Source organism: Aspergillus pseudodeflectus (assembly GCF_044049435.1).
Source record: "Aspergillus pseudodeflectus strain CBS 756.74 chromosome Unknown BJX68scaffold_39, whole genome shotgun sequence".
NCBI classification, from domain to species: Eukaryota; Fungi; Ascomycota; class Eurotiomycetes; order Eurotiales; family Aspergillaceae; genus Aspergillus; species Aspergillus pseudodeflectus.
Window position 1 is genome coordinate 139,599 of NW_027263815.1, and position 26,375 is coordinate 165,973.

Sequence of the window (26,375 nt, forward strand, 5' to 3'; positions counted from 1 at the left end):
GGATAGGATAATGGAAAGAGAATATCAAGAACCCTAGAGCGCCCGCGAGGAGCTCACTTCTCTGCCCTTCTGTTTTCTCTGAAATATGTTTGAATTATGATCGTCCAGTCAGTAGGTAGCGATACTGTACGGAACAGCTTGGTACCAGATCAGTACTAAACCAGTACATCCAGCTGATCGAGAATGTGGGCTCGAGCGATGTGACTCGGGCGCATGAAGGGCGCATGAACTACCCGGAGTAATTCCACTCCCGCTTGGCATGCGGAGGACAGGATCCTGTTGTTAAGATCATGATTGGTGTGTGCGCTGCAGAATCACGCATGCAGAGAGGGGCTGTGATTCCTGTTCAGCACCCGCATGCGAGCGTGACGGACAAACAGTAAGCAAAAGCAAAAACCAATAGATGATACTGGAGGTGCATGGACAGCAGCAAAGCCGGTTCTGCAAGCGTAGAAGAAGGCCCCTCGACTCGTCCCCCGCAAACTGCCCTTTTCTGGAGACACGTTCACGTTTTATTCCTTTGGTGGCCAGCCTCAATATGGCCGATGAGAGGGACTGGTATAGCGGTCAGACCGTGTTGCTCACTGGTGGCACGGGCTTTCTGGGTTCATGTCTGCTCTACAAGCTCACCGTGCAATTGCCCACGCGCCGGGTCTTTGTGATCTGTCGCAAATCAGTCGAATATGCCATTGCGAAGCTGGAGGAGTTGATGCCAGAGCAGAGTGACGAGATCCTGGACACTGGCAAGGTTCACTTTGTGATCGGAAACCTGGCTCGTCCAGACTGGGGGATGAGGCCCGCAGATCTTCAGCGCTTGAAGGACCAGGTCACGGTGGTCCTCCACGCCGCAGCAGAGACCTCCATTATTGCTAGTCTACCCCAGGTGGTCCAGACAAATTGTCTGGCGTCTCTCTCGTTGCTGGACCTCCTCTGCAGCTTCCCGCTCCTCCACACTCTGCTCTACATCTCGAGTGCGTTTGTCAACATCTTCGTCCCGGAGACCTTCATCCAGGAGGAGGTATACACCCTGCATCCGGATATCGAAACAAAGGCAGACTTGCACGCCCACCTCCAATCAATCCGTGAGACTGGAACCTCGCCGTTGAGCCAACGCTTTCCCAACCCTTATATCTTCTCCAAGTACCTAGCCGAGAGAGCCATTCTCGATCAAGCCGACGCCCTGCCCTTTGCCCTCCTGGTTGTCCGCCCATCCCTGATTTGTCCCGCGATCTGTGATCCATACCCGTCCTATGGGGTTGACAAGGTGTCACCAGTTTATTCGGCACTACAGATGATCGTCAGCAGCCGCGAATACGGAATCGAACGGCTGGCTCGCGAGCTCCCCCCGGACGCCTACGTAGATGAATTACCGGTGGATCTGGTAGCCAACATCTGCCTGCAACATCTGGCCATGGGGACTGTGGGCATAGTGCACGCCACTGGGGACTTGTTTTTTCGGCCAACGGTCCACGAAGCCGCTCTGTTTCTGCGAGAGTATACGCCATGCGAGCTTCAGGGCCAGATCCGTCAACGACAAATGGGCGAAGAGAGCAGTTTGTCGTCTTTTTTCTTCGAGAATTGCAAGTGGTACTGTGTGCGATCCACGTTTGACTGTGGTCGCTCAGCCCAGCTGAAGGAATCGCAGGGAACCCTTGGTCTACAACGAGCATGCAGGGGCCCTGTGCCTATCTTCAAGGATCGTGTGGAACGGATGTCACGGGTTCTGGTTCAGCAGTTGAAGACGAGCAGCAAGGACATTGTGTAGTTTATGTACGAGCAGCTCGTAATACGTCAATCAATCGATGAGGGACATGTAAACGCAGCTCATTGATCGTCGGCTGTTTTGCATTACAACAAGATATAATCACACGGGAAGAAACCACCTATTTTCTCCAGAGCTCTCCAGGGCTCCCCAGAGCAAGCTCTCTCACACTATGTGCTCGCAGCTCCATTTCATGGCTCTGGAACTAACGTGTGTTTTTCGCCTGTCAAAAGAGCGGAAATGACGCCGGGTTAGAATAGTCAATGTTATCAGGCACACTCTCGATGCGCGGGCGGGAAGTGCCGAAGAGGCGATCCCACAGCCGGCTCTGCTTGCCGTAGTTGTAGCTTAGCTTCCAGCCGGCCCGGTGATGGAGGTCATGGTCCTCAATCGAATTGTCGACATTGAACGCCTTGAGCAGCCAGAAAAATGGGGTGGGTGGCGAGGCATTGATCCGAATCCCGCTGTGGCCTCCCAGCTCAAACCACAGCACGTATAATTCGCATACCCAAATCTCATAGAACCCCATCGGTAGCCCCATGCATTTAAAACTGAGGAGTGTGGCTGTAGGAAGCCCGGCAGTTTCATAAATCCATTCCATAATCCCAGTATGAAGCGAGAGCAGAGTACACGGGTGCTTCGCGTGGTGGTGCGTCTTGTGGTATGCCCATAGGCTGGTCTCGTGCATTATCCGGTGGTAGCAGTAAAACCAGAAGTCGAAAACGAGCGCATAAAGGCCGATTTCAACAGGGAGCCACATCCAGCTCATGGAGGCCGGAGTCGTGCGATGATCGTACCGCAGCCAGACAATCAGCATCGGCCGCAACGTCGAGGCTAAGAGGAGAGCCGCGATAGGCCGTGCGCCGCCAATCCGAGCCACGCTGTCTCGAACATGCCTTTTCCCGTCGAAATATCCATAGATATAGCCCAGGCGGTTGAGGATGAAAACTTCGTGGGCCCCGATCACGGTGAAACAGATACCATAAAAAATGAAGGCAGCGATCGACCCCACATTGGTGCCCATCGTCGTGACATATATCTGGTGGAGAGCTAAGGGGAAGAATGCATGAAGGAGCACCCAGCGCTGAATATGCCAATTTGGCAGATGAGGCACCGCATCATCCTCTGAATGTAATGGAATCCTGCGGTTGTCGCCGGATGAGTTTTTCGCCGACCATCTTGAGAGCCAGCGGCCGAGGGCCCCTGGCTTTCCTTTGCTCGGGAACTGTGCGGACTTTGGCGAAGCCTCCACCTTAGACCGTCTCATCTCTGGCTTGTGTAGTCGACTCATGATTGAAATGATATAAATTGCGAATGAACGTGTTGAATGGCGACTTTTGGGTGTGTGCACTTCGCACGCGGCACTGCTCTGCCATCAGGAAAAAAAAGTTAGATATTCGCGAATTTCCGGTGAGTACCGCACTTCGCGGTGCGCTCGGAGCAACTCTGGCCGGGATTGAAAATGTGCTCTTTTGGATCTGTATTTCGTCACTGGAAAGTTTCTCAAATACTCCGGAGCCTCTGCAGGGCCGGGGCAGTCTCCAGAGTTCTGAGCCCTGCTATTGGGGGTATTGCAAGGTGTGACATGGCTGCAGGTGTATCCCCAATCTCCACTCCCCAATCAAGAGTCCCACTGGAAGCAAACGTGAAGAACCGGCATCTAGTGCAACCATCCATCTTGGTCTATTTATCTAACTATGGATCGGCACACTGTGGAGCCTAGTAGTACGGGGATCGACCCCCGCGCCCGGGGGCCCCGAAGAACGAGAAATGGAAGAGAGCCAGGTTTACGTCAAGCTGAAGCCCTGCATACCTCAGCTATTTCTCTATAGAACAGTGATGCTGTATCTTCATCTGATTGGGCCGGTTATGCTCCTCTCAGTTATCCATCTCCAGTCTTACTTTTCATCGCAATCTAATTCCATGTTCCAAGGGAGGGTTCATATCCCAAAATCCCAGATCAGAGGCTCTCAACCAAGAGACTATCAAACAAAGTACTTGAAAAAGGGCTCCATGAGCGAAAATATGGGCTTGTAGTCCTCGGAATCGCTAGCCAGGTTCATCGTGTACGCGTCAAACGCGTCATTCCAGCTGGAGTCAAATGTAATTTTCATCTCCTGGAGCGACGCACTATGACTTTCAGGGACTTGGCCTGCAATTGTGATCCGCATGTTGTCGGCTTCCCGATAGAGTGCCTGCATCACGATGGGAACCATGAAGCTCGCCCGTGCGCGACGCAGTAGCGGCTCCTAGAGCAGAATGATTAGACAACTAGATATCAGAAATCGCACGCCAGGAAGCCATACCTTGTCTTGGTACGTTTGCATGAGGCGAGTCGCCTTCTGGCTCAGAGCAACCAGCTGTTGAACGATGGCATCAGAGTCCTCTCCATTAAGCTGGTTGTCACCGTGATAAATGTGGCTGTTGGCACCTCTCATCGCACACCAGGTGTCGTAGTTCTGCTTGCCCACAGAGACCGCTGGTATCAGGCCTCCCTGGTACCGGTCAATGGTTGCCTGGTTCGCTTCAAGCGCAGCCGTGACTGTAGAGAACTGGTCCAGGATCCTGGTAGCCGAGTCGGAGATCGCTAGCAATGGAGCAATCATCAATGGTGTCAGTAGTAGACTCCAAAGCGCAGGCAACCTCATAGTGTTTTGATACTATTGTTATTGTTGTTTGGTTGAGTGGCACACTGGTGGCAAGGTGGAGAGATTTGTCGTGGCGGCCTTTGGTGTGCTCAGTCAAGATGTAGAGTAGTTGGGGGTAATATTGATGGCGCCTGTGGTCTGTCACAGATGATGATCCCCCGAGCTAGGTTCATAGGCATAATTAGGATAAGTTTCGCGTCCACTTGTTGCCGCTCATTGCCTCCATGCAGTCAGCATCGGTTCTAGTGGAACCTGCATGTGATGAGTCCGATGATCACCACCATCAGCCCTTTTTTTGGACAACCTATCTTGTGCACGGCCCTCCACCCTGTTTTCGTCTGCTTTCTTTTGTCTCAGCCGGGAATGGACTATATCCAATACGATGTGTGTCGATCTTGTAATACCAGTAGGGCGTATTGTCCAGCCTACCATGGCCATAAAATTAAGAAAGGAGCCCTTGTTGATGGCTGTGCAAACAGAGGGAGAATCCACCACCTTGACCCAACCGACAAGGAGGCAGAGAAAATATGTTCGCGTGGCTTCTCATCGCCGCGACGGGTGTATGTCTGGCTCAGCAGTTAATCGCCACGATACTGATTGCGGCATTGACAGCTCCCAAGTCTAATGTACGAAGGGTTGGCGCCACCTTGATACTCTTATTCGGCTGTTGTCAAGGATATCTCATATACTACCTGTTTCCGTGGGAGTTCGCGCAGGCCCTTGTGCAAGCTCTCCTCCCGGGGACGTGCTTCGTCCAGTTCCACTACCTCCTGTTCAATCCCGCCGGAGACGCCACTGTGCCACCGTCTTTTATGAAGCTCTCATGGACGGCGTGGGTCCGGATCTTCGTTCAAGTCATCCGTGACTCTCGGGGTGTTCCTTCCCCCGCTTCCCCCACACGCAGCACGGAGGCAACCCTGGACCGAGCGGCGTTTTTCCGACGGCGATTCGCTCAATACGCCCGGAATGCCCTCATTCCAGAGGTGATGTGGTTCCTGGGGCGCCGCGAGTTCGGGGTCAGCACGCCCGAGTGGGACCACGTCTTGAGTCCTGGCACGGAGTATCTTCTGCTTAGGTTGACTTTCCGGCAGCTGCAAGCAAGGATCGTGGCCACCGCCGGGGTGTGGATTATGGTGTACTGCACGGTGGATACATTCGACTGTCTGATCTTGACAGCGGCAGTTGTTCTTGGGGACAACCATCCCGAAGACTGGCAACCGATGTTTGGAAGCCTGCGCGACGCTTTCTCACTACGGGGTTTCTGGGGGTAAGGCGGCCCCGGTGGCCCCATTCGACCGTGGCTAGTGCTAACATCGCACACAGGAAATTTTGGCACCGGTTGATTCGTCGGCCTCTAATCGACTTTTCCACCGCTCTTCTGCGACTTGTATCGGCGAACCCGGGCAAACGGCGCGATATCGCCTTCGTGTGCATTGTCTTCGTGCTCTCGGGTCTGGTTCATGTCACCATGGACATCGCATTTTGGGCGATAGCTGGAGCCCCGTCGTTCCCTTTGTTTCTGTTTTTCTGCAAGAACGTGGTAGCCATACTGCTCGAGACGATAGTTGTCCGGTATTATCGCGGCTATCGGCGCCGGCATGGACGGTTGGCGGAATGGACCTGGACGGTGGAACGAGCACTGGGGTACATCTGGGTTTTCCTCTTCTTGTGCTATGCTTCTCCTCCGACCTTCTATCCTGTCCTGCGCGTCTTGGGCTCCGAGAATCATTGGTCTCTCTACTGGCCTATTCCATGAATGATCTATATTGTGTCTTAGAAGCATAACATCAGCTGCAGCATTGCGCGTCTTCCATCGATGTAAGCGATCTTTTAATCACACCATGAGTTGTAATTTCTGATTCTATTTTACAAAGTCTTATTCCCAGAGTAATACGTGCCGGGGTATCACGCGCCCATATTATGCAAGCCCATGTGATACAAATCACATAATTAACCTTATGGCGCAGATCTTGTAATAGTACCATACTACTATCTTCCTAAAGTAATACATGAAGGGTTATCACGCGCTTATATTATGCAATACCAATCACGCATAAAGTAAAAAAGAGGCTTTAGTGGAAATTCCAAGAGATTACCCTTGAACAGTGTTACCCAGCACGGAGTTCCTTGGACGAGGACTGAATCCCCATCTCGCGATAGCAAGCTCGGGAGCCAAGTTAGTTGATCAACGCTGTTGTGCTTCTCCCTGTTTCTTCTTGGTTACATTGCCTTCGTCGGTCTAAGGACGAGAAAGGATTCTCATTTGTTAATCCTTAGTACTCTACTTACCGGTTCACATCCTTAAACGCGAGGAAACGCGCAGTCTATGAAAGAACCCACCCTTTGCAAAGATGGCAGCAGGCAATCCGTCCCCTTCTGGAATGGAGCACTGGCACAAACAGATTTGGTGGGCACACTTACCGGGCCAGGTTGTCGCGCCGCTGTGCGCATTCACCGGGGTGCGATATGTCCCGATCCAAACCCCGACCCTCCTATTGGCACTCATATATGGATTGACGCTCGGCTTGGGCATCACACTCGGTAGGAGCTCTCCCAACGCAGCAGCAATCCTACATTTCATAACCAGATAATGGCGAGTTCTAGGATATCATCGTCTCTGGGCGCACAGATCCTTCCGCGCCCACGTCACCCTCCGAGTCTTTCTAGCGGTGGTGGGCGCCGGGAATGCCCAGCGATCGATCAAGTGGTGGGTCACCGGCCACCGGCCACATCATCGGTATCTTGACACGGACCTCGATCCATATAACGCGCGCAAAGGCCTGTTGCATTCCCACGTCGGCTGGTTACTACTGCGACCACCCACCAATAACTGGGATGTGGACATCTCCGATCTCGAGAGCGACGCCGTGGTCATGTGGCAGGACCGCTATTTTATCTCTTTGTCGGTCACTATGTGTCTGGTAGTTCCGGCTCTGGTGTCCTGGATGGGCTGGGGGGATTTTTGGGGCGGACTCTTGTATGCTGGGTTGTGGCGCATGGTTGTTGTATTTCACTGCACGTTCACAGTGAATTCCCTCGCGCATTGGGCCGGGCAGCAGCCATTCTCCAGAACGATCACGGCTCGCGACAACCGCCTCGTCGGCTTGTTGGCATTGGGGGAAGGGTATCATAATTTCCATCACGAGTTTCCTACGGACTACCGCTGTGGATTCCGACGGTATGATTTGGATATGACCAAGTGGGTCATCAGACTACTCGCCACACTTGGCCTCGCCACTCACCTGCACACCGTCAGTGATGTGGTTATCCAGAGCTGCCGAGAGCCGCACCGTGCTGGTGGTCGTATCGAAGCCAGGAGCTCGCCCTGTGACTATGTTCCGGTGATCTATTGGGAGGATTACACACAACAGGCAGCAAGTGGCCATGCGCTGGTTGCGATCGCTGGATTCGTCTATGATATCACCGAATTCGTCGAGCGACACCCCGGGGGAGAAGAGGTTCTGCGCGCAGCGATTGGACGCGACGCAACGGCGATGTTTTATGGCGGTGTCTTCTCCCATTCAATCGCAGCGAGCAGCCTGCTGTCTACCATGTGTGTATATGTGATTCGGGGTGGTGGACGCGTGGAGATCCGTCAGAAAACATAGTATTGCAACTAGGTTTGGTTTCAGGGTGACCCAATGCCAACCTATATATACACCCTGCTATGTCTTTCGTGTCCTTTACTGTTTGGCCGCCCAGCATGAATTCTGCTCTCTCAGGAGACTGGATCCGCATACCTACCAGGCAGGGGGTCCGCGCTATAGTAGAAGTATTGTTGCAACCTCTTGGGGATGAAAATAAATTACCCAAACCCAAACCCTTGAACTATAGGAGAAAAATCAAAGACTTAACTATCATGGTTCTAAAGATACCTAGCCTACAATACCCAAGCCCAGAAAGACGCAAGATGAAGATTGCATATCTACCTCACTAATAGTCTTGTATAAATTGTACTAAAACCAAAGCAATAGAAAAAAAAGACAAGATGGCGAAACAAGAACTGGCATTAGGTTTAGATTATATGTCTTTTCACGACTGTGTTTACTCTCTTAGCATTCTTCAATCTGACAAGGGAATGTTAAAATATATACAAGAGGGACCTAATAAGGGCCACCATACTATAAGAAAGTTAGTCTGGATCACACACCCCCAGTTTCGAGATTCTTTAAGAGTGTGAAAAGAGAGGCATCGCCCCGCCATTAAAGCAGCGGACTATGTATGTATTCCGCCACTTTTGAGGGGCAGGTTGATATGGGCCGGATAGAAATAGTTGATATAGTGGAGAATTTTGGCCAACACTATCCCCTGTTCATCACCGCCAGAGCTACCAGATTTGTTTCAGACGCGTTTTGAGAGCACAGAGTCCGTTCCCAAGTCTAAGCTCATCGTATTATATCGCGGTATACAGGGACAGGACTATGATCCGGCGGAACTAACATGGGGAGCACCAGAAGTCGACCAGATCCTGTTATGCGAGAACGCCGGGCCAGCCAAGGCGTTGAGATGCTGCCTAGGGATTTGCCAACATTTGAGGATTGAGCACCGAAGTATATTAACGCCAAGACATATACAGATTATATGTCATCATACGGGTCGACGTAGACAAAATCCACGAAACCCCCAAACCGACTACCGATGTCTCTAAGCTCGTTCCTCGCCGCAGGGCCCCATTGACCTATATCACCATCGACATAGCCCATTCGCAGAATAATACGGCGAAGACATGGCGTGCATGATCTCCATTTCTTAGTATATATTCAACCAGTGCAATCATGGACGAATCTTCCCAGTCCCATGCAGTAGGTAAATTTAGACACTTTGAATAATCTAGGGAAGGACGTTTAAACAGCGAGTAATGACCATGGGGGAGCAGAGGACTAAAAAAAAAAAAAAAAAAAAAACCGAAAGGTATTATTCTCAGATGCAGGGAGCTCACTACCCTGTTCCGCCACCTGCACTCCAGGAGCGCCACGGTCGAAAATCCGACTGGGAAAGTACCCTGGATTTTCGTCCGCACCTGAGCGAGTAGACGTACAACGGACCTGTCGCTTCTGAGTGTTCTGAGAACAGAACCAACACGAAGGTTGCATCTAATATTTGAACATATTCATGTGGTCCAATGTGGGGATATTGTTGCCTCTCTAAGCAAGCATCGCCTTTTCGAGCAAGTGTTGCCTCTTTAAGCACGGCATCTCGCGGGAGTCGGAAAGCCGCATTCGGGACGCCTCCGAGTCCGGACCTCCAGCCCTTTTGCTTTATGCGAGGCGCATAAATCGTTATTCATGCCGAGGCCACATCCGCCCTGCCATCTCGGTTAGAGAAAGAGACTACTTTACTGCAGGACTATTGGTGGGAATTCCTCGGGAAGCCCACCAGGCGCCGGGACCAAGCCTCGCATCTGCCGATAGACTCCGAGAATCGGCCCCGTTGTCCCTTGCATCCAACTGAACCTTAACAAGTCTATATCCGTGATAAAATGCTATACACTTTGCGCTGGTGGCGTTCTGCGGGCAAATTGACCGTAAAGCAATAGAAATTATAGGGATATTAACAATATAACTTCACCAGAAGACCCTCGTCTCACTGCCAACCATTGCCAACCCTCGCCAAGTGGTCCCAAGAAGACGCTGCCTGTCGCCGCTTACGCGAATATTTCTTCTGATCAGTATACAGGAATCTCCACAAAAATTTCGACGATGAACCCAGGCAGAGCTTTCACCCGGGCGCTCCCAGCTGAGACCTTCGACACGCGTGTTCTCTTATTCTAATTTTCCTCACTTCTGCATTTCCTCTCAAGAATAATCACCAACCAACCACGATCTCGCTACCATGGAAAAATCTCAGAATCAGAACCAGGATGCCGAGACGCTCAGATCTGATATCGAGGCTGTCAGGTCCTGTCCGGTCCCGACCGGGAGACAACTCGCGAACCCGGTAAGCAGCGACCACGACGACAGCAACTTGTTACAAACAACAATCGTTCAGCGCGCAGCTAACATCCATTCGCAAAATTCCAGAACCCTCTCGGATTCGGCGCCTTTGCAACAACACTAATGACCCTCTCCCTCTCAAACATGGGCTTCCGCGGTGTCTCGAACCAGACACTCTTTATCGCGGACCTCTGCCTCCTCGCTGGATTCGGCCTGCTGATTTCCGCGCAGTGGGAGATGGTTCGGGGTGGGACGTTTGGGTATACGGTTCTCGCTGCTTTTGGTGAGTTTATACCTCCCAGCGGAAATTGCGCGCCCGTGGCGTGGGGAGGATGATGCACAGAGGGTTGATATATTTCGCGATATTAGGCCTGTATTATGCCGGATACGGAGTCCTCCTCATGCCATCGATGGGCATCACGAATGCATACGGCGGGCAGACGACGGAATTCTATAATGCGTTTGGGTTCTACTTGCTCGGTTTGTCTACCATACTTCCACTAGACCGTATGACAGCGTGACTCAATAATAGGACAGTCTGGTCCATCCTGAACTTCTTCTTCTTCCTTGCCTCCCTTGCAACGTGAGTGCCCGTACCTTTCCTTCCTTCATCAAACCAAGAAAAAAAAGCCACTAACAACAATCCCCTAAACAGAAACATCCCTAACATAATAATCTACTCCGCCCTCGAACTCTCCTACATCTTCAACTGCGCCGCACACTTCACAATCGCCGACGGGAACACGCGCATGGGAGAAGCGCTGACGACGACATCCGGGGCCTTCGGGTTCGTCTCGGCACTTGCGGGATTCTATATGCTGTGTCATGATCTTTGTCAGGATTCGTTACCGTTTAGGTTGCCGTTGGGTGAGACGTCGAGGTTCTTTGAGCGGCGGAGGAGGGTGGAAGGCGAGAAGGAGATGTAGACATCGGAGTGCTGGCACTTTATCTGATGGAGAAGCCATATTTCGGGATGGATGGAATAGTGTAGTGTATATAGTTGGTAAGATGTATATAGGTGAAGCCTTAGCGTGTAAGATTAGAATATGTGGAAGGTTCAAGTCATATCGGTGCCCAGGGTCAAGTGTAGTACTTTGCATATGTTTTTAAGAGGAGCACCCTTGCGAGAATAGAAGAAAGCAGACCATCGACAACACATTCAATGCGCAACATTTATTGAAATCTTCGTGATGCTGTCCTGGTCAGCATGGCTGGTCCTGGCCTGGTGTTGATAGTCTTGCCGGCCTGTGGCACAGCCGCGAGGAATACCAAGTGGCGATAACCTGCGCCCTCCCACATCGGAGTGAAAAGTCTCTTTGATGAGGCGTACGGAACTGGCGGTGGTCTCTACGCCAAGCATAAGGCGGCTGCCGATATCTATACGATCGGTACGATCGGTCAATTCCTTGGGATTGCATACCTACTTGACCTGTTGAGGAGATCCAGCCTTACGCATATTATGTATAAGTTCATAGCAATCGGAAGCCATGGCATCCTGAATCTTTCACCGGACCAAAGCCATATGTTTCTCACTTCCGCTCAACGAGCGCCTGGACATCAGGTGGATACGAGCCCCGAAACGACCCAACCTTTCACGCAAGCTCCTCACCCACAAACTCACTCGGCAGCACGCAGCGCTTGACAACCTTCTAGTGGCTCCGCTCGGGCGTGACCCCGTGTCCGACATACGGAATCAACGGAATATTCCCATATTCATCAAACAAGAACTCGCTCGTACCGGGCTCACAGGGCGTCGACTCGGCCCAGATGAGATCGCGTAGGCTCGTGGAGTCGATATCTTCGCCTACCCTGTAGCGTGAAGACACTCGCATCGGTTGCTTCGGGGACCTGCGATGATTTGATCTCGCGCGCTGCGGATGTTGTGCTTAACGTGTGGAGGAGGCTTGTGTTGGCTATGCGCGAGACACCGCTTAGTACGATCCATATGCAGAATATAATGACATTAACGCAGGCGGGCGCTGTGGTGTTCCCGCGTGTTCCCGCGTTTTATATACGGCCTCATTCTGTGGGGAGGATGTTGGATCTTTTTGGGTTGGATGTGGAAGGGTTCGAGAGGTGGGAGGGGTGGAAGAAAGATTGATAATGCAATCTTCATGACTGGGTTGGAGTTTAGAGATGATTAGAGATGGCATGGCCTGGTATGTTGGGCATCTTGGGGAGGATAGGGTGTTCTTGGGAAGGGACTATGGGTATTGCATAGTTAGACTAGGGTATGGGATGAATCTAAGACAATACTTGGATCTTGGTATTGAATAGCCTTGGATTCTGCACCTAACATTCTGATGGCGCTCTCTCCAGAATCGTCGGTCAATATAGTTTCAGGTCGGAGGGTACCGAGTACGCTAGGGGAAATTATAGGCGAAACCCACGAATCACCTTGCCTTATCCTGTTGGATAACAAAAGCGAGCCGGAAGAGAAAGCTGACCATTATCAATGCATGTATTCGGAAAGACATTAGGTAGATATAGCCAGATAACCATGAAAGAACAATAATCTGCATGTGTACCATACATAACCTTCAACATCTCCCAACGAGGGGCTGCCACATGTCCACCAAGAGACGAACGGAGGTATTCAGCGGAATAATGGTGGATGATAATTTCCTCTTGCTATATCATCAATCCATCTTCAGCCACAGCACCTATACAAGGAAGGTATGGATTTAAGCAAAAGAGGGGATTGTCATCATCTCCCACAGCCATTGCCCAGAGGTATAGCCTCTCAGCGCCAATCACTTCCGCTCCTGCAGCGGCCTAAACGTAACCCACCCGGGATTTGCCGTCTGTGGCGGCTGCCAACTATGCACAAAGTGATGCGAGCAGTATCCCCGGGCAAAGTGCCAGTTGGCGCCCTGGCACGTCGAGTCATCCGCACAGAGAGACGCGCACTCCTCTGGTCCCTGCACGCCCGTAATTTCCTTGACCGTCGACGAAACGTAGGCCATGTCGCAGATGACCCGGAAGCGAACCCCGTTCGCCTCGAAGATACGTCCGGGTCGCGTAGGGCAGTATGGGATCAACGGCTCCCCGCTGTTCATGTTTGTGCATCCGCAGCATCCACCCCCACCACCACTGCAGCCACCGGCACACCCAACATCGTACGCGCTGCTGAAGCCGGCGGCAGGAATCGTCGGCTCGCCCTGATGGTCGGAGAGGTAGCACCTCCGGTTCCTCTCGTGGTAATCCACACTGCGACACGCCAGCACCGCCGCACAGGCATCCACACACTCCTTCAGCGTCTCCCTGGTAAGCGGCGGCGCAATGTACGCCGTCCCATGGCGCATCCCACAGGTCGCCCGAAACACCCTCCCAAACGCCGTCGGCAAATGCTGCCCATTCGCCCATGGACACTGCCCCGAACAGAGGATAATCATATCATCCGCCTGCTCCGCGGTCGGCGGATCAATCAAGTACGCATAATCATGGTTTGGACACGGCGTATCCCCGGCCTTCGAGACGACGCCGGCGCCAGACATGAGCGAGCACGTCTTCCCGTTCAAGTGGTCCCACACGATCGCGCCGCAGCCCTCGACTTCACTGCATTTGTCGAGGCAGTCGTGGTAGCTTGTTGCCTCGATGTGCGTTGCCGGCGCGTACCAGCCGTGAAAGTCGCACTGCAGGCGGAACCAGCTCCCGTCGGGCGCGACGTAGACTTTGTCGTGATTTTTGGGGCAGCTGGGTGTGTCGACTACCTCGTAAGAAGGTGTAGAGCCTGAGGCTGGGGTGCCGTTACCACCTGGCTGGGCGGGTGCGGGCTGCGGGGTCGCCGGTTGGGGCGCTGCTGGTTGAGGGAATGCAGGTTGGGGGGCTGCCGGCTGTGGGAATGCAGGTTGGGGAAAGGCTGGCTGAGGGAATGCAGGTTGGGGTGCTGCTGGCTGAGGGAATGCTGGCTGAGGAACGGCTGGCTGAGGGAATGCTGGCTGAGGAAAGGCTGGCTGCGGGAATGCAGGTTGAGGAGCTGCAGGCTGCGGAAATGCAGGCTGTGGGAATGCAGGCTGGAGAGCTCCAGGCTGAGGAAAGGCTGGCTGAGGAAAAGCAGGTTGAGGAGCAGCAGGCTGCGGAAATGCAGGCTGTCGCAATGCAGGCTGAGGAGCTGCAGGCTGAGGAAACGCTGGCTGTGGGAATGCAGGCTGAGGAAAAGCAGGTCCCTGTGCAAACACAGCATGAAACAAGACAAAGTAGAGAAGATAGACCAACAAAGAGTAACCAGGCATTGATCGGGCCATTATGATTGTAGTTGCGGTTCAAGCAGGCTGTGTGTAGAAGATCATAGTATCTGGCTGCAGACAGCAAGTCTGCGGGGGATATAGCAAGCATGAAAAGGTCCCGAGACTACCGTGACACCTTCGTCCTGGAAACTCGCGGATTACGCCATGACTCCTGCAGGAGCTGAGCAGCAATGACCTCAGTGCTGCACGGCTGCCAAAACTCATGACCGAATAGATGAGTCGACATGGTGGTAGGCCGGTCTAGAACTGGCCTGTGAACGATGATGCCCTCCCTAACTGCCATTAGGGTCGTATCGTGGATGCATGCAGGCTCTGCAGCCCGAAATTACGTCGCTACTCTACCGCATATAGAGATCGCAAAGGCCCCCTTCAAAAAGGGGACACCGAAATAGTCCTGAAAGGCAACATCCAGTTATCGAATTCTTCTCAGCAGTCGTAGTCCGGTGCGTTTCCCCAGTGCCCCATTGCCTTCCAAGCACTAACGATATCCCAGTCAACCCTCTATATGCCCAGCATGCTTGTCACCAAAGCCATTGCCTGTCTCTGCCTTGCAGTCTGCGCCCAGGCCCAAATGCCCTGGATCCCACTACCCAATATCCCCGTCCCCCGGCCGCCTGCTCCTCCGCCTGCACCTGCCCCAGCCCCAGCCCCAGCTCCGGCTCCGGCACCCGCTCCGGCCCCGGCCCCTGCGCCAGCACCAGCTCCAGCGATCGACCCCGCGGTAGTGGCCGCCGCACAAACCGTCTGCGATGGACGCAGTCTGGGCTCCATTCCTCTCTTCCGGTCTGATGGGACCCCGTACGCTTGTGGTCCTCCAGCCTGTTACGGGACGATCCCCTTGTCGTGCTAGTTGAGAGAAGACGCGGTGGGAAGGGTTATATAGTGTCTATTCGAAGTTGCAAGTGAATGGTAGACACATATTGTTACGTTGTATATACTGTCTCGTGGGTGGGTGAGCCATAAACAACTGGAATGATCACTAGTCCGTGTGGTGGAGAATAATATCGATGAGTACAAGAATAATAATTGATTTGGCCCATGAGCTGGTTGCTGGTAGAGGTTCCAAAAGCAAGATAAGCGTCCCATGGTTCTTTTCCGACCAGCCGCGAGGAGATCTGGGTGCTCATTTTCGGCTCGTCCCTTCTGCGGGTCGTATCGCTATGACTTTGACTTGCATCACCACCGGGCACTATCCCACATAGTCCCGTCAGCCACTGTCCCGCTCGCTGCGAAACTCTACATCTTGGACGTAAATTGCATTTTGGGCCATCTCAGGGGCCTAGCCATCCATCACCTGGTCATCACTCTTGTCGGTGTAACCTTGTGGCCTTTCGCCAAGGTAGATGTTCAGCAGGTACTGTTGGCATTGTCGTGACGCACTCGAATTTATACGGCAATTGCGTGCGGAACAAACTTAGGTTATGGGTGGTAATGTATCTAGTCAACGCAGACTTTCATGACCTCAATCTTATGCCAATGTGACTTCAAATGCTTCATTACGGCTCTCACCTTTCCCTTTGGTATCCCGATCCAAGCCTCGAGCCAGCAACAATAGAATACACCACTCCCACTCCCTGTCACGGAGAATGTTAATATCTCTACTCCTAAGGATAGTATTACTATTCATTCTACACGGTCTGCAATGTAGCGCCCAGGAAGTGTATGCGCCCGTTCCATCCCCCTTTATAGACGGCAAAAATGCAGCAGAGGACCCCATCAGCGGCATCGAATTCATCCAGCCCGATGACTCGCTCGAATGCCCCGAGCAGCCACTCCACGCCTACCTCATCAGCCATGACCCGCTGGTCATCTATCTCGAGAATTTCGTCAGCGCCAATGAGTCGGAGCATCTGATTCAGCAAAGGTCAGCCCGCTCCTCCCTACTCTATCCTACCTCCTCACAAAGCAACAACCAACACCCTCACTCACCACAACAGCTCAACCCACCTTGCCCCCGCAGCCGTCTACCAAGTCGGAACCACAGGCATCGACCAAAGCGCCCGAAAGTCCCGCACAGCCCTCCTCGACCGGGACGCAACCGTCCGCTGCATCGAACAGCGCACGCGCCGCATCCAGGAATGGAACCCGGCGGCAATGGCCCTTGAGCGCATCACAGTCCAGCGGTACGACGCGGATGGGTTCTTCCGGCACCATTACGACTGGTTCGGGCGCGCGCCGGCCGCAGACCGCATCTCGACGGTGAATGTTTTCCTGCAAGGTGTCGGGGATTGCGAGGGGGGTGGGACGCATTTCCCGTACCTGCGTATGCCGCCTGGTGCGGCGGCGGGTGCGTCTGACTCGGAGGCCTTGTGTCGGTTTGTGGACTGTGAGGCTGCGGCGGCGGGATTGGGTGGGGTGACCTTTTTGCCTGTGGCTCGGAATGCGATCTATTGGGATAATGTCAGGCGTGATGGGTCAGGGTATATGGAGACGCTGCATGCGGGGATGCCTGTGCAGAAGGGGACGAAGATTGGGTTGAATATTTGGAGTTGGGCTGTGCCTGAGGCGAGGGGTCAGCCCTGATCTGGGGAGGTATATATTCGGCTGGAGAATGCTTGGTTTCTCTTTCTCGGCCACGAATGTCGAAATACCAATGGAATAAAAGGTTGGCACGCATATACGCAGTGTGCACAACACGCGCGTATTATAGTGAACAGTTACTGGTAATGTATGACTAGAAGCTTTCGCTATATATTATCAGAAGACACCAAGGGCTCATCGATTGGAGTTCCGTTGAAGTCATGGACTGTTGATGATTTAACATTTCAAATGTTTCAATTAGTGATCGGCAGTACCAGGAGCCGGATCTTCAGTATGATAATTAATACTCATTATTATTCACTATTTAGCCACTCCCGACTCGACCCTGAGCCATTCAAGAACCACGCGGCCCAACTTTCACTCTCACTTTCACCTTCACTTCCGCGCTGCGTCTGCTTCATAGTCATTTATCCAGCACCATGACAGTAAACGATGACCTCGCAGACTCGGAGACGGAGGCTATCATCAACGACCTCAGCGGCGGTTTCCTCGGCCACCTCGCACTGTCCGAAGCCATCCCCCACTACGCATATTTCGGTCCCAAGCAGTTTCTCCAGATCTTCGAGCGAGAACACAACCCCAACCGCCAAACCGACCACTGGTTCCTGCTGACCGGCGTCACGCAGCGTGTCTTCAACGAGACCTTTCTCGAAGCCGAGTCCGGTCCCTTTTCTCGCGCTTTCGCGTACGACCCCTGCTTCCATCAACTCTTGGTCGCTACCCCGGAGTCCACGACGCATTCGGTCGCGGGAACGGCGTTTGACCGTATGGTAGATCGCGCAGCTGAAGATATAGGTAGGGTTTATGAGGTCGTAGCAATGGGGAGAGGTTGCCACACGGCGGAGATGGGCACCAAGCAACCCGCAATGGCGTGGCAGCCAGAGGAAATAATCCCTGGACGGGATAATCGCTGGCCCAGTATGGTTCTGGAAGTCGTTTTCTCAGAATCGGACCCACGACCCAAGTTGCAGGCTGATCTTCGATACTGGTTTCGGGCGCCACCACCGGATACCGTGAGGACCGTGTTTATTCTCATTATTAACTCGACGATGGATGAGATTGTCATTGAAAAGTGGGAACGCACCGCCGCGGACGAGCGCCCTCACATTGTACAGCGAGTGGTGTTATCGAGAATGGAAACGGGGGGTAATGTTATGATCACTGGCTCGCCCCTGATTATTGGCTTCGAGGATCTATTCCTCCGGCCGCCACGTACGCCTGAAGAGAGGGATCTCCAGCTCAACGGAGAGAAGCTACAGTTTATCGCAGAGAGGATATGGAGGTATCAGGGGCTAAACTCCCAGTGAGCCTATTGAATCCGGGCAGCATCTTGCCTTGCACTACGCTCCATGTATGGATCATTGGGGGGTGATTCGAGAGGTAGGACACTATCACTGGGTAGTCTCTTATAATGAACTTGGACGATCCTTTCCTCCGCGCGCCACATCACAGAAGAGATGGGTCTTCCACTTAACAACTATAAGTTGCAGATGATCGATCGGCGAGAGGATATGGAGGGATCAGTGGCTGAATGCTCCGGAAGACTTTAGAGCGCGCAGCATATTGGCCAGCGTGGAGGAGATTTTCCAGACCTCTAATGGTTTAAGAACTACTTAAGAGGAATTCTTCGGCCATGACTAGGTATAAGTGTGTGGGTAGAACCTTTATATGCCTGATAGCTAAGCGAGAGACTGACATAATACTAGTACGGATTCCTCAAGTCTCGGCTACTGTCCCTTGACCACACGTCTTCTCAGCGCGATATAACTGCCAACCCCCTGCTCCTCACTCTTCGATCGTTGTCATGGCGCTGTTGTTCCTCCTTTGCTCGGAATTTATCAATAGTATCCTCTAGCAGAGATGAACACCACTGGAGATTTGGCCACCTGAGAATGTGATGAGCATATCCCATAGATTGGCATAACCAAAGTAAGACGTAATCAAAGATTTGCACTGGGGTATCTAGCTAGGTACCTGCTCCCCTAGTCATTGTCCTGCCAGCTCTATGGTTCCTTAGATGCTGCCATTCTCCAGATGGTATCGCGGCCAAAACCAAGTGCCCTCCTGGGCCGCATACTCAAGAGATAGCAAGATCGATACTATATACACATCACGGATGTACGATGCAGAGCAGCTGATTGATTAGATGCCCTCGTCACGGGGTTTTGTGCGGGCCAACCATGGTTGTATAAGATCGTCGACGGGTCGAGAAGTAGAGGGTGACTTTAGAGCACTCACTGCAAATACAGGTTGGAGCATCAGGTTCAATTGAGAGCTAGGCCCCGAAAACAAATTATTCGGCTAAACGATAGGACAGCTAGCGATGATGTCCCGCCCGCATAAGCCAGGCTCGTCTGTATCAAAGTATAATAACGCGACTCTCAATGGGGGGCGTCTGGTGGGAGGATTGCTTATGCGACCGAAGCCAACTTTGGAGAATAAGCTAAATCGATGGAAAAAGGCACGACTAGGGTAACAGATATCGAGCTATCCTCACATCAAGATCAGTGAGAAGGGGGATGGTTGGCACTGCCAAAAGACGTCTACGAGGATTGAGCCTTGGAAGCTGACTTGGTATGGGGTCTTCCCCACACCATGTACGCCATTGAAAGGGTGAGTCAACCCAAGAACGATGACAGAGGCCAAGAAGTACTCGACATCATTAATAGAGTTAATACATGAGAGAAACTGGATGCCAAAGATCTCGGCACCAGCCGAGAAGAGCATGCCAAGTAACCGTGCTAAGTGAATGTGGATTAAATATCCCAAACAGTCACGCATGAGTCAATATGAACATCATCTACGAAGGAGAGTCTAGATGCCTCAAGGTTACATCCAATTAAAACAAGCGATAAAGCCATGCCTCTTCTAGATCTCCAATCCTCCCCGCTCTACTCCAGAAGGAAGGGCATCCCCGTCAGTACTTTGGTCTAGCCCATGGTACCATCGTGCTATTTTAGCAGCTTACCTAGCGTGGGAACCGTACCTTTCTCGTCTGGACTTTGCTCCGTTCGCCCCGCCAGTGGCGCGATGCCTGCTTGGAGGTTGAAACTAGCCCGTAGCTAGCTTGGAAGACTTGCAGGGGTTTAGAGAGGAGTTTCCGTGACTCGAGAAGCGCGGGACAAGGAAAATACCGGGACTCCATAGTCTACATGGCCCATTCTCGGTCTTGGGACGCGGACTGGGACTTAATATATTCAACCGTACCCCCGTCGTCCCAATTGCGCAAAGCGAAGCCCCCGAATAAAAAGCCGTCATAATAATCATGGCATTCCAACACGCGCGCGACCTCCTAGCCAGCTGGGCTTCGTACATCGCCCCCCAAAAGACCCAGCGAGAGACGCAATCCGACTCGCAACGCTTCAAAATCCACATCGTAGACGACACCGACTTCCCAGACTTATTTGCGGCGCTCTGGCACTCCTTCGAAACCCCCTATCAAGGCATCCTGCGCCTCTTCTTCCCAATATTAAACAACGACCGCGAAACAAGTCTAGCAAACTGCACGAGCGCGCAATTAGAAGAATACCACCGCGAACAGCCGAACGTCACCTGGATAACGATTGTCGATACCCAACAAAATAATCGCGTCGCGGCGGCCGCAAAGTGGTATTTTTTCGACCAGAGTCCGTTTCCCGAAGGCGAAGAGGTGCAGCATGTCGCGGAGTGGTATCCGGAGGGTGTTGGACGGGAGTTTGCGAGTATTGCGGCGGCGCAGTTTGAGCGGCCGAGGGAGGTTATGGGGCGGAGGGGGCATGCTTGTACGTCTATACCTCGCCTCCCCTCCCTTTCCCCTTCCCATCTCCCCACATTGGCGTTCTAACACGGAATCTGCATCTAGTCCTCCACATAGCCTTCACACACCCATCCTACCGGCGCCGCGGCCTCGGCAAAATGTTCATGGAATGGGGTCTCCGCGTCGCCGACGAACGGGGGCTGGAATGCTGGCTCGACGCGACGGCGCACGGTCGGCCCTTGTACGAATCCTTCGGGTTCAGACCCGTACTCGAAAACAGCGTGAAGCCTGTTCCGGAGCGCGAGATGGATGAGAAGGAGTGGGAGGAGTGGAGACATTTTGAGAGGACGTTGCTTCCGATTGACGTTACGGTTATGTGGAGGCCTCCGTACGGACGGTTTGTGGAGGGAGAGACTGTTGAGCCCAGGATGCGGATTGAGGAGGAAAGTAAGTGATATATGGTGAATTGTAGATTGTCCTGGAAGACTAGGGGCGCTGTTTATATATACATATGATCTAGTCTGTAGCTGATCAACGTGGTAGTAGGACTGATAGCTATATAGAAATGCCGTGCTTTTGCAATATCTTCCAAGCCTGACGAAATGATTCCGAACAGACATCTTCCACCCTTGGCTGCTCAGGGCGCCGTCTCAATAATCGGCCCCGAATAAACATGCCTCGCGCGCACAAAGTAATAAACCACACTCAGCGAAATAACACCCACAGTCCCGACGATACTAAAATTCATAGTCTGCACCGTAACAGGCGTAACGCTCGGCCAAAAGCTGAAAAAGACCGCAATAAGCGCATAGACGATCGCAAACACGTTAACGACGACACCGAAGATTCCGGGGACACGGAATGGGCCCCACACCAGTCGCGACCCAATCGTGTTGACCGTCTCGTCGGCGTCGGCTGTTAGTCCGATGCTGCCATCCAGACGGCGCCAGAGCAGGAGGGCGGCAACGAGGATGTAGGAGATGTAGAGGCCGGAGATGGACATTGCGCAGAGCTGGTTGAAGGCCACGGCGGAGCCGATGGGAATTAGGGCGAGGAGGGCGGCGATCATCGTCGTCAGGACGACTGCATACGTTGGGATTGCTGTGCTGGGGGAAACGTATGTCCAGATTTTCCAGCCTGGGACCGCGCGGTCGCGCGCAAAGGCCCAGAGCTGGCGAGATGTCGCGGCCATCATGCCCGTTGTCGAGGTGATGCACACCGTGATCACGATGGAGGTCATTGCCGCTGCACCGCCGACTGAGCCGGTTCCCGATCGGAAGACCTCCATGAAGGGATAGCCTGTTGGAGACTCGAGGGCTGTCTGGAGGTCACCGAGACAGAAGAGTAGAGCAAGGTTCATGCCGAAGCCCAGCATTCCATTGATCAGGACGCTGAGGAGGATCGAGCGGGGAACGACGACCACTGCGTTTTCAATCTCTTCCGACATCTAATATAGTCAGTGCAATGTTCTTGCTAGCTTTACGTGGAAACTCACATGGACAGCTGCGTCACCACCCGCAAACGCAAAAACACACCCGATAAGGCCAACGAAGAACGAAAGGCCTTGGGTATCCCAGCCACCCTCATTGATAAACTGCGTAAATACATCCTTTGCTGAGCCCGCATCTGCCAGCGAAACGAGGGGAATCAAGACAGCAAAGAAGCCGAGGATGTGGACAACGAGGATGAGGCCTTCGAATTTGGGAAGCACGCTGCGGCCGACGATATTAATCCCCACGGCAAAGGCCACCACGGCCCAGTAGTAGAAGGTCGGATGCCAGTTCGCTGGAGTGTACTCTGGGTGAGTGAGAACAGCTAGACCTTGGATCATGGTACCCGTGAGAAAGGCAGCTGTAGCAAATGTCGCCTGCCATCCGATCAATGTGAGCCATCCTAATTATGGAGACGTTAGAAGCAGCAAGGGAAGGGCAGAAGAGATCAGATACCGGTGATGTAACTCAGGAACTTGACGCTAGAGGGAGGAGCCAGCATGGAAACCCAATGGTACTGTCCACCAGAGGTCGGAGCCCTGTTCCGTGTTAGCAGGCACTCAGCAGCCACGGAAACATCGACTTACATGGATGCCAACTCGGATAGCACAGCAAAAACGCAGGCAGTGCCAAGCCAGACAAAGAGGAAGCCATAGACAGCTCCGGCTGGACCACCACTACAAAATGTCAGCGTGCCTCGGTATGGAAGAGTTTAGGTGTCGAACTTGGTCAGCGGCTGAAGGAACAAGCTGCAGAGCCGTTAGCGATGATGCGTATGCACTCGTGGTTGAAATGGAGAGCAGCGCTTACCATGCGAAACCTTCCCAGGTAACCAGAATCGTGCAGCTGAATCCCAACAGCGAAATCATGCCAAAGTTCCGCTGAAAATCGACACATCATGTGTCAGTTGAGCTGTTTCATCGCATCGGCTGCTTGTTGACATACCCGGAGCACTTGCTTTTTCCCCAGCCGTGCCAGAGCGAGGTCATCGGAGTAGCCTTTGCCCCTGCTTGAGCTCTCAAGCTCATGGGGTTCGGCGTGGATACTCTTGATCTCGTGCCCTGCCATTGCGCGTTGCGACTCACTGATGAGAACTAGGAGAAGGTGAACGAGCGAAAACTGGCCGCCAAAAAAGAAGCGGGACAGCGGTCGCAGAATTTTGGTCGCCGACAGGGATTATAAAGGAGGGAGTCTGGAGGGCGAGACAAGTTGGAAGCGATGCGGAGATTGCTGTCAAGGGCGTGCCAGGGATGATCGAGCCATTGGTCGCTGCTCGTGATGAAACGGGATGGATTGATAGTGGTGGCTGCGATCCGGCTTGCTCGCCGAAATGGACCTTCCATTCCCGTACGAGATGCTCGTTTCGTGCCGCATCTCCTGGACGATAACGGCGCCAGCTATGATTGTAGCGTAGCATCGCGGCCGTTGAACCCCTGTGCCGAGGATCCTTCCCATTGGTGGAGTCTTGCTGATCCCGGTTCGTCTGCCGTGGGTACTTTTGCACGCTTGAATGGACGATCCTGTTCCACCGGGAGAATCATCGAATGGGATCCCTCGGTAGTCGGGTGCAGCCTTGAAGTTGATCTCTGATGGATCTTTCCACAGCTGTTTATATCGTCACCGATTCTACGTGGATCGTTGACTGTTTCCACTTGATACTCCGAATACATTTCGGCCTTCACGTGAAAGACAGATTAAAGTTTCAGACATCCCCGACCTCAGGTCGCATTTGGTCGACGTGGTCTAATAAGCCATCCAGTTATAACCCAGGATACTTGATTAAACCGTCCCATGGCGCAATGTTCCCTGTTATGCAGACCTGCTGCGCCGCAGAGAACAAAGACATTGGCCGGGTGGATCCCTGTCCTTGGCTGTCCTTGGCTGCCCGAAGGATTGCGCCCGTGCCGAATGAAGGATGGTGCTTGATTCGTCTTGTCCTTTTGTTTTCGAATCATGCTACGCTGTGAAGACCTGTCATATTCGGTCTCGGGCAATGGTCCTTCTTCCTCTGGTCGTGTTATCAGGGTGAGAGTCTCGCCCCTTTCACGATCGCGGACAGCACGACATTTTCATATTTTGCCTCTGCGTACCATGGCTTCGGTACTGCTCCACTGAGCATAATCTTCATTCCAGCCTGGAGCTGTACTTATACGACATTCACGACAATGGCTCGGTATCCCGCCGACAGCCAGGCTCCGGCTGTTATTGTCCTGACCCGGTTCTTGATGGTGACCTTAATCCTCGGAACCCTTATTCGGCTTGCGACCAAGTGGTGGAAGTTTAGCACGTTGTTTCGGGATGACTACTATATCCTCCTTGCTATGGTATGTAGGCAGAGTTGTCTTCACAACTGGGCGTTGATTGACAGCTTCTAGCTTGCATCCATCGCGCAATCCGTCGCCGTCTCTGTCGCTGTGGAAAAGGGATACGGAATGCATATCGGACAATTAAGTGATGGTCAGGTTGCCGGTATTCTCAAGGTATGTCTTCCCTCTGCAATGCGCTCGACAAGTGACTGTATCTAATATCACATCCGTAAACCAAACAGGCGCAATACACCTCCACCTTCTTCTACATCCTCGGCATCGCCTTCTCGCAACTCTCATTCCTCTTCTTCGTAAAACACCTCGCCCGCCAGAGCCACTATATCTATACAGCGCTGCAGGTCGCAATCGCAGTCGTTGCAGTAACTGGTATCTTCGGGTCAGCCTTTCAGTGTCACCCGCAGCAGTGGGATTACATCCATGATCGCTGTTTCAATCGTGTATGTATTGCGCGCAACCGTGACCGAGCCCGGCAGCAAGAAACGAAGGGCGCTGAACTAATAATCGTGTAGAAGGCGTGGTTCACATATCTTGGCATGTCGATGATCCTCGTCGAGCTGGCCATTATCGCGCAGACTGTCATTGTCATGGTCCGGGTGCAGACGACGTGGAAGAAGAAGGCGAATCTCACCTGTGTCTTTCTATTTAGGGTCCTGTAAGTCAAAGCTTTCCCCTCAAACACACTATAGCCTTCCCAAAACGCCTGGGGCTGACCGATCCGCCTTCATTTCATAGTGTCCCCTTTGCCCTGATCTCCCACATAGTCCTCATCCACGCCACAATCAACACCCCGGACCCAACTTCATCAACCTGGTCCCTCACCATAGCAACGCAGCTCGCCCTCTGCCTAAGCGTGATAACAGCAAGCACCCCCCAATTCGTCCCTGTCCTCCGCCAGCTGCAAACAACGGGGATGAGACTCGACGGGATGACGCGGTACACGATGTCGAGTAGTAATAATGGACGATATGGATATGGGAACTCGTATGGGAATTCGAGGTCGAGATCAAGGTCACGGTCAAAGTTCCTTACTTCTTCCGCGCAGCGGACGAGGGATGAGTCGATTCTGGAGCTGGATAATATGAATGTTCCCTTTGCGGTGACGGAGACGACGGTTACTTCCAGCGGTGCGAATGGACATATGGGGGAAAGGATGAAGTCTGTAGACGAGGACCGCGGTGATGATGAGAGTCAGTCGAGCCAGACGAATATCATCCGCGAGACGAGGACGTGGGTTGTTACAGAGGAGCATGTTGGGGGGCCGCGTTAGCACATGTAGATCTGGGCCGTCGATTTTCCACATTTACTTTATTGTCCATAGAATATGCGTAATGCATTATGTTTCCACAGGAATAGATAGCCGCTCGAGTCTTATGTGGTTCTTGCTAGCGTTGTCTTGCGCGGTGGCTGGTTCTGCAAGCTTGGTCACATATTTTGCATAACCTGTATTACGGTGCTTCTCCAAAGACGTGATAGAGATGAAACGACTTTTATTTTTATTTTTTCGATTCTGATTGCGAGAAGGACACTCGCAGCCACGCGGTCGTTGCCTGCTGGCGCTCTCTGCGAATAGCTGACCGGAATCGTTTGACCCTAGCCATGATGTTCCAGAACACTGGCTATTACCAGGATATATATAATAAGCCCCGCTTCATGCAGGCATAACTCCGGAAACGGGAGCGCGCGGGGTT

The 26,375-nt window shown here is 52.7% G+C and overlaps 12 protein-coding genes across 12 annotated transcripts; 8 read left to right on the forward strand and 4 right to left on the reverse strand.

The window, feature by feature from the left end:
• Window positions 1-538: 538 nt before the first annotated feature.
• On the forward strand, window positions 539-1,765 carry BJX68DRAFT_269422 (male sterility protein-domain-containing protein; the record flags this gene model as incomplete). The annotated part of the gene is made up of 1 exon (XM_071046343.1): window positions 539-1,765. One exon carries the CDS (start codon window positions 539-541, stop codon window positions 1,763-1,765), a length of 1,227 nt encoding a protein of 408 aa, XP_070896354.1.
• Window positions 1,766-1,988: 223 nt separating this feature from the next.
• BJX68DRAFT_269423 (sterol desaturase family protein) lies at window positions 1,989-3,053 on the reverse strand (the record flags this gene model as incomplete). Its single annotated transcript, XM_071046344.1, has 1 exon — window positions 1,989-3,053. The coding sequence occupies one exon, from the start codon at window positions 3,051-3,053 to the stop codon at window positions 1,989-1,991; it is 1,065 nt and encodes a 354-aa protein (XP_070896355.1).
• A 694-nt stretch (window positions 3,054-3,747) lies between these two features.
• On the reverse strand, window positions 3,748-4,410 carry BJX68DRAFT_269424 (uncharacterized protein; the record flags this gene model as incomplete). The annotated part of the gene is made up of 2 exons (XM_071046345.1): window positions 3,748-4,011; window positions 4,069-4,410. The coding sequence occupies 2 exons, from the start codon at window positions 4,408-4,410 to the stop codon at window positions 3,748-3,750; spliced, it is 606 nt and encodes a 201-aa protein (XP_070896356.1).
• Window positions 4,411-4,937: 527 nt separating this feature from the next.
• Window positions 4,938-6,166, forward strand: BJX68DRAFT_269425 (wax synthase family protein; the record flags this gene model as incomplete). The annotated part of the gene is made up of 2 exons (XM_071046346.1): window positions 4,938-5,677; window positions 5,734-6,166. 2 exons carry the CDS (start codon window positions 4,938-4,940, stop codon window positions 6,164-6,166), a joined length of 1,173 nt encoding a protein of 390 aa, XP_070896357.1.
• A 595-nt stretch (window positions 6,167-6,761) lies between these two features.
• Window positions 6,762-8,018, forward strand: BJX68DRAFT_269426 (acyl-CoA desaturase; the record flags this gene model as incomplete). The annotated part of the gene is made up of 2 exons (XM_071046347.1): window positions 6,762-6,951; window positions 7,015-8,018. The coding sequence occupies 2 exons, from the start codon at window positions 6,762-6,764 to the stop codon at window positions 8,016-8,018; spliced, it is 1,194 nt and encodes a 397-aa protein (XP_070896358.1).
• A 2,199-nt stretch (window positions 8,019-10,217) lies between these two features.
• Window positions 10,218-11,269, forward strand: BJX68DRAFT_277515 (GPR1/FUN34/yaaH family-domain-containing protein; the record flags this gene model as incomplete). Its single annotated transcript, XM_071048345.1, has 5 exons — window positions 10,218-10,347; window positions 10,431-10,626; window positions 10,713-10,823; window positions 10,881-10,926; window positions 10,999-11,269. The coding sequence occupies exons 1-5, from the start codon at window positions 10,243-10,245 to the stop codon at window positions 11,267-11,269; spliced, it is 729 nt and encodes a 242-aa protein (XP_070896359.1). The 5' UTR covers window positions 10,218-10,242.
• Window positions 11,270-13,096: 1,827 nt separating this feature from the next.
• BJX68DRAFT_269428 (uncharacterized protein) lies at window positions 13,097-14,590 on the reverse strand (the record flags this gene model as incomplete). The annotated part of the gene is made up of 1 exon (XM_071046348.1): window positions 13,097-14,590. The coding sequence occupies one exon, from the start codon at window positions 14,588-14,590 to the stop codon at window positions 13,097-13,099; it is 1,494 nt and encodes a 497-aa protein (XP_070896360.1).
• A 517-nt stretch (window positions 14,591-15,107) lies between these two features.
• Window positions 15,108-17,116, forward strand: BJX68DRAFT_269429 (2OG-Fe(II) oxygenase; the record flags this gene model as incomplete). Its single annotated transcript, XM_071046349.1, has 3 exons — window positions 15,108-15,391; window positions 16,242-16,457; window positions 16,531-17,116. 3 exons carry the CDS (start codon window positions 15,108-15,110, stop codon window positions 17,114-17,116), a joined length of 1,086 nt encoding a protein of 361 aa, XP_070896361.1.
• A 437-nt stretch (window positions 17,117-17,553) lies between these two features.
• On the forward strand, window positions 17,554-18,441 carry BJX68DRAFT_269430 (uncharacterized protein; the record flags this gene model as incomplete). The annotated part of the gene is made up of 1 exon (XM_071046350.1): window positions 17,554-18,441. One exon carries the CDS (start codon window positions 17,554-17,556, stop codon window positions 18,439-18,441), a length of 888 nt encoding a protein of 295 aa, XP_070896362.1.
• A 1,816-nt stretch (window positions 18,442-20,257) lies between these two features.
• BJX68DRAFT_137605 (putative GNAT family acetyltransferase) lies at window positions 20,258-21,416 on the forward strand. The gene is made up of 2 exons (XM_071036410.1): window positions 20,258-20,895; window positions 20,976-21,416. The coding sequence occupies exons 1-2, from the start codon at window positions 20,400-20,402 to the stop codon at window positions 21,323-21,325; spliced, it is 846 nt and encodes a 281-aa protein (XP_070896363.1). The 5' UTR covers window positions 20,258-20,399; the 3' UTR covers window positions 21,326-21,416.
• Window positions 21,417-21,507: 91 nt separating this feature from the next.
• On the reverse strand, window positions 21,508-23,932 carry BJX68DRAFT_277517 (putative GABA permease; the record flags this gene model as incomplete). Its single annotated transcript, XM_071048346.1, has 7 exons — window positions 23,306-23,932; window positions 23,171-23,241; window positions 23,086-23,109; window positions 22,948-23,037; window positions 22,817-22,899; window positions 22,366-22,763; window positions 21,508-22,317 (listed from the first exon to the last, which is right to left on the reverse strand). The coding sequence occupies exons 1-7, from the start codon at window positions 23,426-23,428 to the stop codon at window positions 21,508-21,510; spliced, it is 1,599 nt and encodes a 532-aa protein (XP_070896364.1). The 5' UTR covers window positions 23,429-23,932.
• Window positions 23,933-24,108: 176 nt separating this feature from the next.
• On the forward strand, window positions 24,109-26,293 carry BJX68DRAFT_242546 (uncharacterized protein). Its single transcript, XM_071041003.1, has 5 exons — window positions 24,109-24,684; window positions 24,736-24,840; window positions 24,909-25,124; window positions 25,197-25,339; window positions 25,420-26,293. Exons 1-5 carry the CDS (start codon window positions 24,526-24,528, stop codon window positions 25,952-25,954), a joined length of 1,158 nt encoding a protein of 385 aa, XP_070896365.1. The 5' UTR covers window positions 24,109-24,525; the 3' UTR covers window positions 25,955-26,293.
• The last annotated feature ends 82 nt before the right edge of the window (window positions 26,294-26,375 follow it).

Excerpts from the sequence above, each read along its gene's own strand:
- BJX68DRAFT_137605 (XM_071036410.1), top strand. The coding sequence starts at position 20,400 with ATGGCATTCCAACACGCGCGCGACCTCCTAGCCAGCTGGGCTTCGTAC. Across the intron at positions 20,896-20,975 it reads GGGGCGGAGGGGGCATGCTT|TCCTCCACATAGCCTTCACA; the intron begins GTACGTCTATAC and ends ATCTGCATCTAG.
- BJX68DRAFT_242546 (XM_071041003.1), top strand. The coding sequence starts at position 24,526 with ATGGCTCGGTATCCCGCCGACAGCCAGGCTCCGGCTGTTATTGTCCTG. Across the intron at positions 24,685-24,735 it reads ACTATATCCTCCTTGCTATG|CTTGCATCCATCGCGCAATC; the intron begins GTATGTAGGCAG and ends GACAGCTTCTAG. Across the intron at positions 25,125-25,196 it reads ATGATCGCTGTTTCAATCGT|AAGGCGTGGTTCACATATCT; the intron begins GTATGTATTGCG and ends ATAATCGTGTAG.